The sequence below is a fragment of the Aegilops tauschii genome, chromosome 7, assembly GCF_002575655.3.
Source record: "Aegilops tauschii subsp. strangulata cultivar AL8/78 chromosome 7, Aet v6.0, whole genome shotgun sequence".
Lineage (NCBI taxonomy): Eukaryota > Viridiplantae > Streptophyta > Magnoliopsida > Poales > Poaceae > Aegilops > Aegilops tauschii.
This window is the reverse complement of record NC_053041.3, coordinates 236277502-236290490: the sequence shown is the minus strand read 5'-3', so window position 1 is coordinate 236290490 and position 12989 is coordinate 236277502. Positions and strand designations below refer to the sequence as shown.

General features: G+C 44.9%; 1 protein-coding gene across 2 annotated transcripts; it reads right to left on the bottom strand.

Annotated features, from left to right (window-relative positions):
- Positions 1 to 149: 149 nt before the first annotated feature.
- LOC120961801 (serrate RNA effector molecule) lies at positions 150 to 9391 on the bottom strand. Of its 2 annotated transcripts, none has more exons than XM_020301593.4 (12): positions 9011 to 9391; positions 8408 to 8457; positions 7514 to 7568; positions 3347 to 3421; positions 3124 to 3198; positions 2980 to 3027; positions 2799 to 2867; positions 1950 to 2720; positions 1815 to 1863; positions 1505 to 1719; positions 1207 to 1437; positions 150 to 599 (listed from the first exon to the last, which is right to left on the bottom strand). In XM_020301593.4, the coding sequence occupies exons 1-12, from the start codon at positions 9241 to 9243 to the stop codon at positions 539 to 541; spliced, it is 1932 nt and encodes a 643-aa protein (XP_020157182.1). In that variant the 5' UTR covers positions 9244 to 9391; the 3' UTR covers positions 150 to 538. The 2 variants fall into 2 exon arrangements, with proteins under 2 accessions (XP_020157182.1, XP_073358850.1); XM_073502749.1 differs by having other exon boundaries at positions 8358 to 8457; positions 9011 to 9291.
- Positions 9392 to 12989: the final 3598 nt, after the last annotated feature.

Below are 12989 nucleotides of genomic sequence, written 5' to 3'. Positions count from 1 at the left end.
ATATTACCGTGGATTCAACGACCCTGCAGAAGCCAGTAGCTCCCTCGCGCATGTCCAGAGAGCTGAACTGCCTGCACATGGTTTTACAGATCAGGCCAGAGCGTACAGACTGGAACGGTGCGGAGTTCCAGGAAACACAACTTGAGCAGTTTTGACCAATCAGGGTTCCATCTACCAACCGTTTTTTCCTGTATATAAATTACAGATTGCATACACGGTGAGGAATATCTGGTCTGGAGTTCTGGATACGGCAGCAGAGACCTCTACTCTCTCTCTCTCTAGATGGTGGAAATTTTGAAAAGCTAAAAAATTCTGTTGGAAATACACACTCCACAACCGTGCTTTCAGTGCGCCAGTTGCTTTGATTTCATGTGGTTCAGTTTTAGAAGCACCATTGAGTAGTATAACATAGCTCACGGGACGGGGCACCGCATCAGTGTTCCTCCGCCACGGTCAAACTAATGGAGATGAGCAAGGTCCCGTTGCGGTGGTGGTATCGTCCACGGCTTCGAAGATTAAAAGGCCGTACAGCACACGACTACAGGCTCCGGTAGTCCAAAACTGTCACTTCATCTCCAGGAGCGTCCAGATCTTGATAGCTGCAGGTGAATGACGGTAAAAGGTGAATGACTGAAATGAAAGATAATGAGGCAATGGGCAGGCAAAAGGGATTTCTAACTCAGAACTAGTACTAGGAACATGGTTTACAATGTTTCAAACTGCAGATGCTTAATTTAATGTAACCCTTGGTGACCTTCGCCATAATTCTTAAGGTATGCAAAGTTACAAACTCTGAACTGATCCGAAGTTAGATAAACGTGTGAACTTTGTTGATCAGCTCGAATGTGCTAAAAAATCACAATAATTCCATACTGAACTTCAGAGAACAAGATAACAGAACATGCACATCAAGACAATGAAACATAATGACGTGAAAGAGAAGTCCAGAGATAAATAGCAGTGACCATTACTGTTTAAAATATATCATAATTCTTTTTCATTTCCACGCACATATGTAAATCTAATATTTAAAAAATTATGCAGTACAAATTCCTACTGTTTCTCACCAAGATCATTGAATATTATTTAACAACAAGCAATTTTTCTGTCGACAGCGTTTCAGAACGTCGAAAATAAACTGCTACATTCCATAGCGAGAACCATTAGGGAACAAAAACACAACGAGATTGAGATTCAAAACTTTACCTTCGTATTTTACGGGGATCTTGCATGCGTGGATCTTGCATACGTGGATCATGCATTATAGGAAGTGGAGCATTAAGGATTGGTGATGGACCACCCATTGGGGGACCACCAGCCCTTCCTGCTTTCCTAGGACGTGGACCAGCATTCGGCTCGAAAGGTGGTGGCCCACCCTGCTCCCTCAACATACGCATTGCAACTTCCGGTGGTGCAGGAATAAACGGCCCAAGTGGGCTGCAATAACAAATGGAACAACAATAAGAACAACATTGTGCAAAATAAACAGAAATTGCAGACTTACCCAGCACCAGGCACAGGCATCAGCATTGGAGGAGCTGGAACATCTGGAGGAAAGGCACCATGTACAGCCGGATCACCATAAGAATCATACATTGGATCATCAGGGTTTTCACTGGATCCATCAGGGTTTGATGAATCAATATTTCTGTCAAATCTACGGCCACGTTCATCTCTCAGCCGACTCTCAATCGGTGGCCGCTGTCTGCCCTTTTCCCTCTGTAAAATTGACCAATACAAACAAAAAGACATGAACTTAATTGCTGGCTTGCTGCCGATTTGCAAGTTAATATAAACCAGGCAATGAGGCTTACTGGAGCAGATTGTTGCATGATCGGTGTTCCCCCAGGCGCCTTGGGATCACTGCATCCAAGATAAAACACGCCATAATCTAATTGCAATGTGAAACATTATTTTGCTAAAAATGAACCAAGATGCAGAAAACATACTTCATGTAGTTCTCAAAATAAATATCCTCTCTCACTTTTGAAGTCAGCTCCACCACAAAATCAGTATGCTTGAGTTTGAGATGCTTCGTGACGAACTCAGAAGCATGGAAAAGCTTTGTGCACCCCTTAGCTCCACAGCCATATTTCCATCCATACTTCTCATCCCTTATTTTCCTGACATGTGGATCCAACACTTCACTAGCAGCTGCATCAATCTTGTCCTTTGCTTTCAATATTTCTAATGGATCCTGACCTTGAATCCTGTCTTGCCAGAATGAATCAAGTTTCTCCTCCCATTCAGCTGTATTTGAGCTAGGCCCATCATATGTCCTTGAGTCTGCTTTCACATGCCTTAGACCTTTTGGCTCATTTGTCTCAGACATGCCATAATAATCCACACCATGGATACGCCACAAATAAGTGACAAGAGTGTCCAGCAACTCAACACCTTCAAGACCCTTCACAGTAGATGCACCCCGTATTATTACAATTGGGCCCATTGAACCATGTGATCCGCTGCCTGCTTTGTCATCATCACTACTAGATAGAACATTATTCTCAATACCCTTCTCAGAATCAAGTTTACAGATGAGAGCTTGAGCTTGTTCAATGTCAATGCTAATTCGCCGAGGCTCAGAACTGACTGGATGAGCCTTGGGAGCAGAATAATATAAATCATCAGGGTCCTTTCCAAGTTTCCCCTTTTTTCCATTTACATTCACATCATTATTTCCAGATTTGTTCGCTGCCGAACTCGTTAATCCTGGACCGCTGGACGATGGGAAAAAAAGAAGGTAAAACACATACTCACTTTCAAAGGGAGGAGGGCATGGGGGTGGGGGGTCTTACGTGTCAAAATTTCCGCTCTGCAAATCTTGGAAGAATTCATTTGCAGTAGCTCTCGCAAGTTCGTTCCGTCTGCTTGTGCAAAGAAAGATAATAGCTATCACCTAAATGGACTCCCAATAAATAGTAACAAAGGAGATAGTTCACTACATAATTGTGGAAGTATATTAAGAAACTAGCTAACCTTTTCATAACAGATTCAAGGTTAGTAGGATGGTACTTGTTTCTCAACCTACAACAGAATGAAGAAATGGGCCAGTAAAATGTCTGAAAAAAATGGTCACTAGAGGACACATCAAAAGGATGCAATGGAAAAAAAAAGTAATACCAATCGTCATTCTTATGAAGGTCAAAGTAAGCTTTCTTCTGAGTTGTGATGTACTCTGACTTGTACTCCTCATATCTAGTAAAATGAACAGAATTATGTCACATAAACCATACTGAAAGTACACTGCACAACAAAATTGAAGTTCTATCACTATAAAGGAGATAGACTAGTTGTAGTTGAACTATAAGTCTGCCACCACGAAGAGCGGTTCAGCATAGCAGACCTGCTTTGAGCTTCAACAGGCGAAACGTCATCTTCAAGCTCCTGCATGAACTGCTTGTAAGACATCAGACCTTCCCTGTGGAGCATCAATGTTGGTCATGTCAATACAAAGAAAAGGAAACACAAGTACGGCCAAATATATCTAAGGAAAAATGTAATCATCCCTGTAGTTTACCAATGGGCTCGTTTCGCCCCTCTGCTTTATAATGTTCAAGTTGGTTCCTATAATTTCAAAACTGCTCACAGTTGGTACTCTTTAAAGAAAGATGGATGCGGACAAATTAAGCACAACATAGTGCTGCTTATACTTGAAAGGAGAAGATGGTGTCAAGAATTACGAGTCGAGGAGTCAACGAGTCGAGCCGAGGTTGAGACTCATAGACTAATCGTGACTAGTCTAGACTACTGCTGGACTAGTTGACATGGTACTGTAGTACTCAACTTACAGTAATCAATTACTTATACCTAGTAAGTAATTAAAAAACAGTATAACTAAGCGACCTACAAGCCTCCACAGCGATTTAACCTTCTTGGCCGTTCGATCACAATAATGGACGTTCCAAGATCTATCCACCGTACCATGAATAGCCTCTGCCCGTTTTTCACCTCGTCACCCGCGAGGCCCGCCTGGATTCGGGCCGCTACTCCGCAGGCCGACCTGGGGATCCTCTTATCCATGATAGCCGTATACAGGCCCATGGTTTCTGGCCCGTACTGTGCATCCCCTGCCTCTCTTGCGTCGGTCATGGGTTCCTCACCGCCGCCGCCGCGGCGTGCAATCTGGCAGTCCTACTTCCGCTTCCACGCTTCCCCACTGCTTAGTTTCATCCCTTCGGTAGGGGCACGCGCCGTCAACGTCGTCAGGCCTCCATGTCGTTCCCTCTCCTGCCCCTTGCTTGCTTGAAGGCCATAATGAACGACCTGAAACTGCCGTCATCGCCGTAATCATGGTGGGGTCAACCATCACCCTCTTGCAACAATTGTGATTAATTTCGCCATCACAGTGTTACTTCCTCGTCCCTCGTCCCATTGCTCACATGTATTATGTTGCACACAATCATCTTCCTATCTATCTTTCGTCTCATCTCCGATATCCAGTTCATCAGCCATGTTTCCTGCTTAGTTTCGTGGCGAGTATGAGGGTAAGGATTAAGAGACCGCTTGATTTGTTCAATTCGATTAGGTTACCAAAAAGAACAAGTATGTCAACAGTCGTCTGTGTGTGGACCACTGCTGGTTCGTGTTAAGCATGATTGTTTCGATTAATGAACCACTTATGTGATGACAAATAGTTTCGTGTTAAGCATGATTGCTCATTGTCTTATATACTTGTTGTTTGTTCCCTTGGTGGCCCCTGCTGTGTGCTGTCATACAAAATACGAGATGAATTCTGTACTCTGTCGTTTAGGAGCTGGGAGTGCCTTGGTGATGAAACAAAGAGCAGCAAAGCGGTGAGCGACATGTACACTTGACTTTCCTCCCTTATTTTATTTTCTTATGTTGGTTCTTCCCTGTTGCTTCACTGCCCATTGAGCTTTTCTTGTATTATCTCAGTCGCCTCTTGGATCTTCAAATGTGCCTTTTTGCAGGTTTCAGGAGACGCTTAATAATATACTCCCTCTGTTCCTAAATATAAGTTGTTTTAGAGATTCCACTACAAACTACATACGGATGCATATGGACATATTTTAGAGTGTAGATTCACTCATTTTGCTCCCATGTAGTCCATACTGGAATCTCTAAAAAGACTTATATTTAGGAACGGAGGGAGTAATTTTCTCTGCAAAGATGGTATGTTGTTTACATTGTTTATTTTATTCTACAGATTCTTACTTACAAGATTGGATAATGAAACTAGGAAGGGAATCGAAAGTTTGTTCTCCTGTTTCCTGAATCAGTTGGAATTCTGAATGAAAAAAGCCATTCAAGGGACATAATCATGGAAACTTACTGTTTCGCAGAGGAATGAACGGCAAGCTACGTATGCATTTCCCATATCTGTACTAGCTCTATTTAAACTAGAACCAGATGACAAGTTATACAATTAAGTAAGACTGTAATTACATTTGTATATCTTTGAAATATATGAATGGTTCCGTCATTTTTTCTGACTTTGATTAATTTAGAATTTATTATTTTTGTCATTATTCACCCAATCACTTTGTTTCCATACAAGAAAAATCATATACCATCAAGCAATTACAGAAGAACATTTATAAACTATAGCAAATACCTTTTATTGCCACAGTAAATTGTTTTCTCTCTTTCTGAATTGGAATGTTCATTTATTACTTAAATAATGAAAATTCATGCTGCAATTTCAGAGTTTAGGTGGGATGTAAGTTGATCATGCGGCGAGGATTTGGGAATCTTGGGTGCATTCCAGCCTGTAGTGTAAGCTCTTTGTGCTCGTCACTTAATATATCACGTTGCTAATAAACTGCAAGTTACAAGAAGTATAACTGCTTGGACTATTGACCATTTGAGGATTATGCCGGTGAAGAGGGATCTGGTACCTATTTACTAGATTGAGATAAAAAAAAAGGTACAACGACTGCCTCTTGAAGTGCTAACTTTATGTAAGAAGTCTGCTGGACGCATGGAACATGTCCAAGGGTCCTGATTTCGAGTACTGTTTGTGCTCTGCTGCAGTATGCCCATTTTATTTGAGAAGATAACCAATTCTATGGAGATATTCCACCATCGAACTCCTCTGGGAGAGTTGAATTATGTGCAAAGATCAGACAAGGCTAGCCTCCGGAAGATAAAATGTTGTACAATTTTTTGTTATGTGTATTTCTCGATCATCTCTTCGGATGAACGTGATATAGGGAATATGTGAACACAAAAGGATTTTTGTGATTAGTGGATTGATTCTAATTAACAGTTGACAGTTATGCTGCACCACTTATATTAAAAGATTGTAATTTGAATCGTTCAATCTTTAATCAAATGTATTTACTATCCAACTTTTCTTAATATTTCTATATATTTTGTTTAGGATGGGCGGGTGTGGCAACGCGCGAGTATATACTATATATTATACAATAAAAATTGAGTTGATCCAGAGGAGGATCACATCAGAATAGGAGAGCATCAAGGGGAGGAGCTCAACAGCATAGGGGTGGATCCAGGGGAAGAGCAGAACCAACGAAGGGAGAGCATCGTAATGCTCCTGGCCGCCGCCGCCGGCGGCAGTGGTGGGTAGTAGCGGCAGTGGCGGGCAATGGGTAGTGGCGGCAGCCTGGCCCGAGGTGAGGCATGTGGAGCGAGCCTGGAAAGCTAGGGTTGCAATTTTTTCCATACCGCGGACTGAGCTCTGCTCACTTATCCCTCCCAAATTGAGTCGATGGACTCAAACAACCAGACTAGTTGATGACTAGTCGCTCCAGCGCTCGACTCAAGGAGCTAGTCTACACGAAGAAGCTAGTCGACAATCAGACTGAGACTACTAGACTAGTCACAGTCGTTAGACTCATAATCATTGGATGGTGTGCACTCGTTTTCTATCTCTTATCAACTTGTGGAAGCATTTATTATATGCTAATCAAGCAAAGTAACCATATCCTTTTACATATTGTACATAATTGCCCAAGAGATCCAGGATGATTGCGTCATTTTCAATTATTTAATCTTCACATTGATTTAAGAAAAAAAACATAAGTGTCCCGTATAGTACAGTGATCTTTTCAGTTATAATGCTTGCACAAGGAAACAACAAGTACTTGGAAATACGACCAGCTTGAATGCTCTCAAGTTTGTAAATGGACCCCCCCCCCCCCCACCCCCAAAAAAAACTCAACATGTTCTGAAATTTGTATAATACAGAATGCAAAGCATGTACTCATAATCATTTCATTTAGCAGGTATAATTAGTCACTGATTTCATCTTAGCAGGTATAATTAGTGACTTAATAACGTCCAACGTGCATCACCAAAATGAATGGAGGTTGTTCGGAATTACGCCCTCCATTGCAGAATGTAAGGCATATTATGTGACACAAAAGTTCTATCATTAGAAAATACATTCAAATACAAAGGCAATGATATGTTTTTCTGTTACAATGAACCACATTTTATTGACCAAATCGTTGGTCGAACTTGAATCTTGGGAATCTTGGGATGTTCGGGCACGTTACATTTTTCGACGGAGGGAGAACATGCGTACCTACGGGAGTTCCCTGATCCTTCATTCCATCCACCACGTCCAGAATCATGCCAATCTATAGAATATGTTGGACGCAAACCAAAATGCACGCCATTAACAAACAATTACATCCATAAGATACTAAAGTAGACAAGAAATAATTTATGTGCCCATATGCCATTCATTTTTAAATGACTTCTCTTCATATTCTGCTACTCCCTCTGTCTGGTTTTATTAGGCCGTCGACCGGATTGGCAGGACCAAGGGACCCACGCGCTTTACAGATATCAGCAAGCGCTTTGGAAGGAAAGTAATTTAATGGCGTTAATTTACCCCAAAACTATTAGGCTAGCTAATGCCACCCAGGCCCACGCCTCGTGCACTCGGACGCTGCATGAACAATCGGAAGGGAGGGTGAACGCATGCACTGGCTGGCAGTTTCCATATCATGCACACCTCTGTCTTAATCTTTGTGCATGCTAACAGTTACCTAATTAATAGCATCGAAAACTAAACGAAGAGAGATGATCGAGACAACAGCGGCCGAATAGCGAGCCATTTCCTCGAGCGGCCTTAGAATGAAGGACGTCGCTGCGTTGCCCTCCAGCCTAATAAACCCGGACAGAGGGAGTAGATCCTAATAAAGTTTAAAAAAAGTATGCCCTGTGTTTGCTTTGGTTCATGGTCCAGTATGATGACTACATTAAGTATGGCTCGCTCATAAGTCTTGACGTAACTCACGAGGCAAATGAACTCAAGCCAGACTTTCAATCTATCTGGAACTTAAAACTACTAGTTTTAAATCCAATAGCGAACATACCATATGAATAATTATTGAATACTGCATGACCCTCCTCCAACGTACCATATGAATAATTATTGAGTACTGCATGACCCTCCTCCACTAATGCATACCTGGTGCACGATTGTTGTGTCGACCTTGGCCACCATGATCATTCCCAAACCTAGGAAATAGAAGCACAGAAATTTTAGAATCTGCAGCAGCGCTCAACAAAACTTGTAAGCACAAAAACCAGACACTGGTAGACACCCAAACAATCAGATAAATGCATCCTTTACGTTCGTTATTTTAACAAATAGCAACTCCGGGATCAAAACAAAGTGCAGCACCTAAAGCCACTTAATAAGCTCAGTCAGTGCATGAGTAGCTCAGGATTTTTATGGTGTTACTGGGATTCAGGAACTAAGAAGCAATTGCGAGACCATAACCAACCTCAACGTCTTCACTCACTTGGAAAACCACAGTTAGAAGAAATACAGCAGCATGCCTTGGACAGGCTTGTTGCACACTGCAAATCCAGAACGCTACAACTAAATAGTTCTAACCAATACGGCGACACCAATCTAAGAGATCTCTAATCAGCAACGAACGATCTCGAGTGACAGCAACAAGCAAGGATCCAAGCAAGCTCTGATTTGTTTGGTCCGGCTACCAAGCTCGCTGAACTCCCTCCATCCCTGCCCCAACCCCGCACCAAACTTTCGAAAGGCTCTCACCTCCTGTCGTCCTGCCCGCCACCAAGACGGCGCCGGTCGAACCCACCTCCTTCTGTCCGGTGCCGCTTGTTTTGCGCCGCCGGCGGAGGGGGGCCGGGGGGAGGCGGCGGGAGCACGGGCGAGGAGCGGCCACGCTTGCGGTCGCCGCTGCCGCCGGCGGAGGAGGGGGGAGGGGGTGGGGAGGAGGAGGCCCCAGGCGCCGCGCGGCGGGGCGCATCGGCGACCTCGGCCATGGGTGGTGGGTGGGTGGCAGCGTGGCCCTAGGCTAGGCGGCTTGATCTGGAGGATCTCCCGGTTCGGGTCGTGTCGGGTCGGGAAGGGGAAGGTGCGCGAGGAGGGAGGAGAGAGGGTTGGGTGAAAAGAGGAAACGTCAAGGGAAACGAAGAAAATGTGTGATGTGTGGGACCGGTTTGACCTGTCATGCGGATGCATGTTTTTTTATATAGAAAAAAGCCATGAAAAATACTGTGATTGTATAAGAGTGATGAAGTACTCACAAAGGGTTTGTACTTCTACCAAATATTGATCGCATACCATATATATTTTCTCTAGAGATCACTTCTTCTTTATGAAAAATGGTGTTTCCAGAACAGGAGACATCTGGGGAATGCCATCACACTCGCCTCCCCTCTCTGTCGCGCCGCCGAACCACCGCCCCCACCTACTGCCATTACTGCCGCCTCCGGATCGGGATCTTCCATCCCGCCGCTACGCTTTGTGCCCACTCCTCGCCTTGGCGTTGAGAGAAAAAGGAAGCATGCGTGCGAAGCAGAGGAGGACTCCAGATCCAGTTCAAGCGCGAGCCCGGAGATGGGATCTTGGCGGTGGTGGAGGCGCATCGGAGAGCTGTCTCCACCGCCGCCATCGGGTGCATCCATATTGGTGTCGCACCCGTTGGCCCTGTGGGCGGGGACCACGGCGGAACGTGTGGAAGAGATCATGGCGAGAAGACGATGGGCGGCACCTTAGTGCTCGATGGGGAACTCACGCTCCACAATTGCACGTATGGACATGCTACGGGAATCAAATCCGATGGCTGCCTTTCGGGAGAGATTCAAGTGGCACCAAATTGCTGCAGACATGGCTGAGCTCAAGGCAATCAAGACAGAGCGAGACTTGCTCGCGATAAAAGATCAGATCCTTCAAAGCACCTGTGCGAAGTCGAGGCAACCGAAAGATAAGCACAATCCCTCTCGCCAGTGAGAGGTCAAATTCCCGGTTGTTAGTGACAGAGGTTTGTCCGCTCTAGCCCGTGAAGTCTGTTCAGATTCATCCCGTGATCCCTTTGGATTTTTCTACTCCTGCTCTAGATGTTTGGCCACCTACCGATGTTGCGGAGACTCACTCCACTGCATGAGTGTGCGTGTGCAGTTCCATCCAGACTCCCCCTACGAGCCATCCTCCTCGCATGAGCCTGGGGCGCACGAAGATCGCGTACTACAAGCTTTTGACGTCGGAGCGTCGTGCCCAGAGGTCGCACCGTGGAGGCCAGGCCCATGCCCCGCATTACGACTGACCTTCCTCTGACCTCAGAAGAGGAGGGGGAGCCACACGCTCAAAGGAGGCAATCTTGGCGGTTGATCCAACCGGCTTTGGGTTGGAGATGGCGGGTGCCGCCGTCGATGGGGTCGACGTCATCCCCCACCCCTCGGTGGAGGAGGCACCGAAGTAGTTCTGCATATTGATGGAGGAGGATCACCTCACGATGAAGGTACATCTTGAAGCGAAGCGCGTAGACGTTATCACCCTTGCCGCCCCGGACCTCATTGCTGAAAATCATGCCATCCTCGAGTCCATAGAGGATGAGCGGGTGGTGAAGGAAATATGCCCTAGAGGCAATAATAATGTTGTCATTTTATATTTCCTTATTCATGATAAATGTTTATTATTAATGCTAGAATTGTATTGATCGGAAACCTAAATACATGTGTGAATACATAGACAGAGATTGTGTCCCTAGTGAGCCTCTACTTGACTAGCTCGTTGATCAAAGATGGTTAAGGTTTCCTAACCATGGACATGAGTTGTCATTTGATAACGGGATCACATCATTAGGAGAATGATGTGATGGACAAGACCCATCTGTTAGCTTAGCATATTGATTGTTCAGTTTTATTGCTATTGCTTTCTTCATGCCAAATACATATTCCTTCGACTATGAGAGTATGCAACTCCCGGATACCGGAGGAATGCCTTGTGTGCTATCAAATGTCACAACGTAACCGGGTGATTATAAAGATGCTCTACAGGTATCTCCAAAGGTGTTTGTTGAGTTGGCATAGATTGAGATTAGGATTTGTCACTCCGAGTTTCGGAGAGGTATCTCTGGGCCCTCTCGGCAATACACATCATAAGGAGCCTTGCAAGCAAAGTGACTAATGAGTTAGTTACAGGATGATGTATTACAGAACGAGTAAAGAGACTTGCCGGTAATGAGATTGAACTAGGTATGAAGATACCGACGATCGAATTGAAGGAAATGTTTATTTCCTTATTGAAGGAAATATTTATTTCCTTATTTCATGATAAATGTTTATTATTCGTGCTAGAATTGTATTAACCAGAAACATAATACATGTGTGAATACATAGACAAATAGAGTGTCACTAGTATGCCTCTACTTGACTAGCTCGTTGATCAAGGATGGTTAAGTTTCCTAACCATAGACATGAGTTGTCATTTGATAAACGGGTTCACATCATTAGGAGAATGATGTGATTGACTTGACCCATTCCGTTAGCTTAGCACTTGATCGTTTTAGTTTACTGCTATTGCTTTCTCCATGACTTATACATGTTCCTATGACTATGAGATTATGCAACTCCCGATTACTGGAGGAACACTTTGTGTGCTACCAAACGTCACAACGTAACTGGGTGATTATAAAGGTGCTCTACAGGTGTCTCCGATGGTACTTGTTGAGTTGGCATAGATCGAGACTAGGATTTGTCACTCCGATTGTCGGAGAGGTATCTCTGGGCCCTCTCGGTAATGCACATCACTATAAGCCTTGCAAGCAATGTGACTAATGAGTTAGTTGCGGGATGATGCATTACGGAACGAGTAAAGAGACTTGCCGGTAACGAGATTGGGCCAGGTATTGAGATACCGACGATCGAATCTCAGGCAAGTAACATACCGATGACAAAGGGATCAACGTATGTAGTTATGCGGTTTGACCGATAAAGATCTTCGTATAATATGTAGGAACCAATATGAGCATCCAGGTTCCGCTATTGGTTATTGACCGGAGACATGTCTCGGTCATGTCTACATAGTTCTCGAACCCGTAGGGTCCGCACGCTTAACGTTTGGTGACGATCGGTATTATGAGTTTATGTGTTTTGATGTATCGAAGATAGTTCGGAGTCCCGGATGTGATCACGGACATGACGAGGAGTCTCGAAATAGTCGAGACATAAAGATTGATATATTGGACGACTATATTCGGACACTGGAAGTGTTCCGGGTGGTTTCAGAGAAAACCAGAGTGCCGGAGGGGTTACCGGAACCCCCGGGGAAGTATTGGGCCTTAGTGGGCCTTAGGGGAGAGAGAGGGCAGCAGCCCAGGAGGTGGCGCGCCCCCCAAGGGGAGTTCGAATTGGACTAGGGGAGGGGGGTGTGGCCCCTCTTTCCCTCTCCCTCTCCCTCTCTTTCCTTCCCCCTTCCCTCTTCCTAGTTGGACTAGGAAAGGGGAGTCCTACTCCTACTAGTAGGAGGACTCCCCCCTCATTGGCGCGCCCCAAGGGCCGGCCGGCCTCCCCTTGCTCCTTTATATACAGGGGCAGGGGGCACCCTAGGACACACAAGTTGATTGTTCCAAGCCGTGTGCGGTGCCCCCCTCCACCATATTCCACCTCGGTCATATCGTAGCGGTGCTTAGGCGAAGCTCTGCATCGGTAGCAACATCATCACCGTCACCACGTCGTCGTGCTGACGGAACTCTCCCTCGAAGCTCTACTGGATCGTGAGTTCGTGG

Coding starts and splice junctions, on each gene's coding strand:
- LOC120961801 (XM_020301593.4), bottom strand. CDS start 9,243: ATGGCCGAGGTCGCCGATGCGCCCCGCCGCGCGGCGCCTGGGGCCTCC. Junction 2,721..2,798: donor CAGAGCGGAAATTTTGACAC/GTAAGACCCCCC, acceptor CCCATCGTCCAG/CGGTCCAGGATTAACGAGTT. Junction 1,438..1,504: donor ATGCCTGTGCCTGGTGCTGG/GTAAGTCTGCAA, acceptor TTGTTATTGCAG/CCCACTTGGGCCGTTTATTC.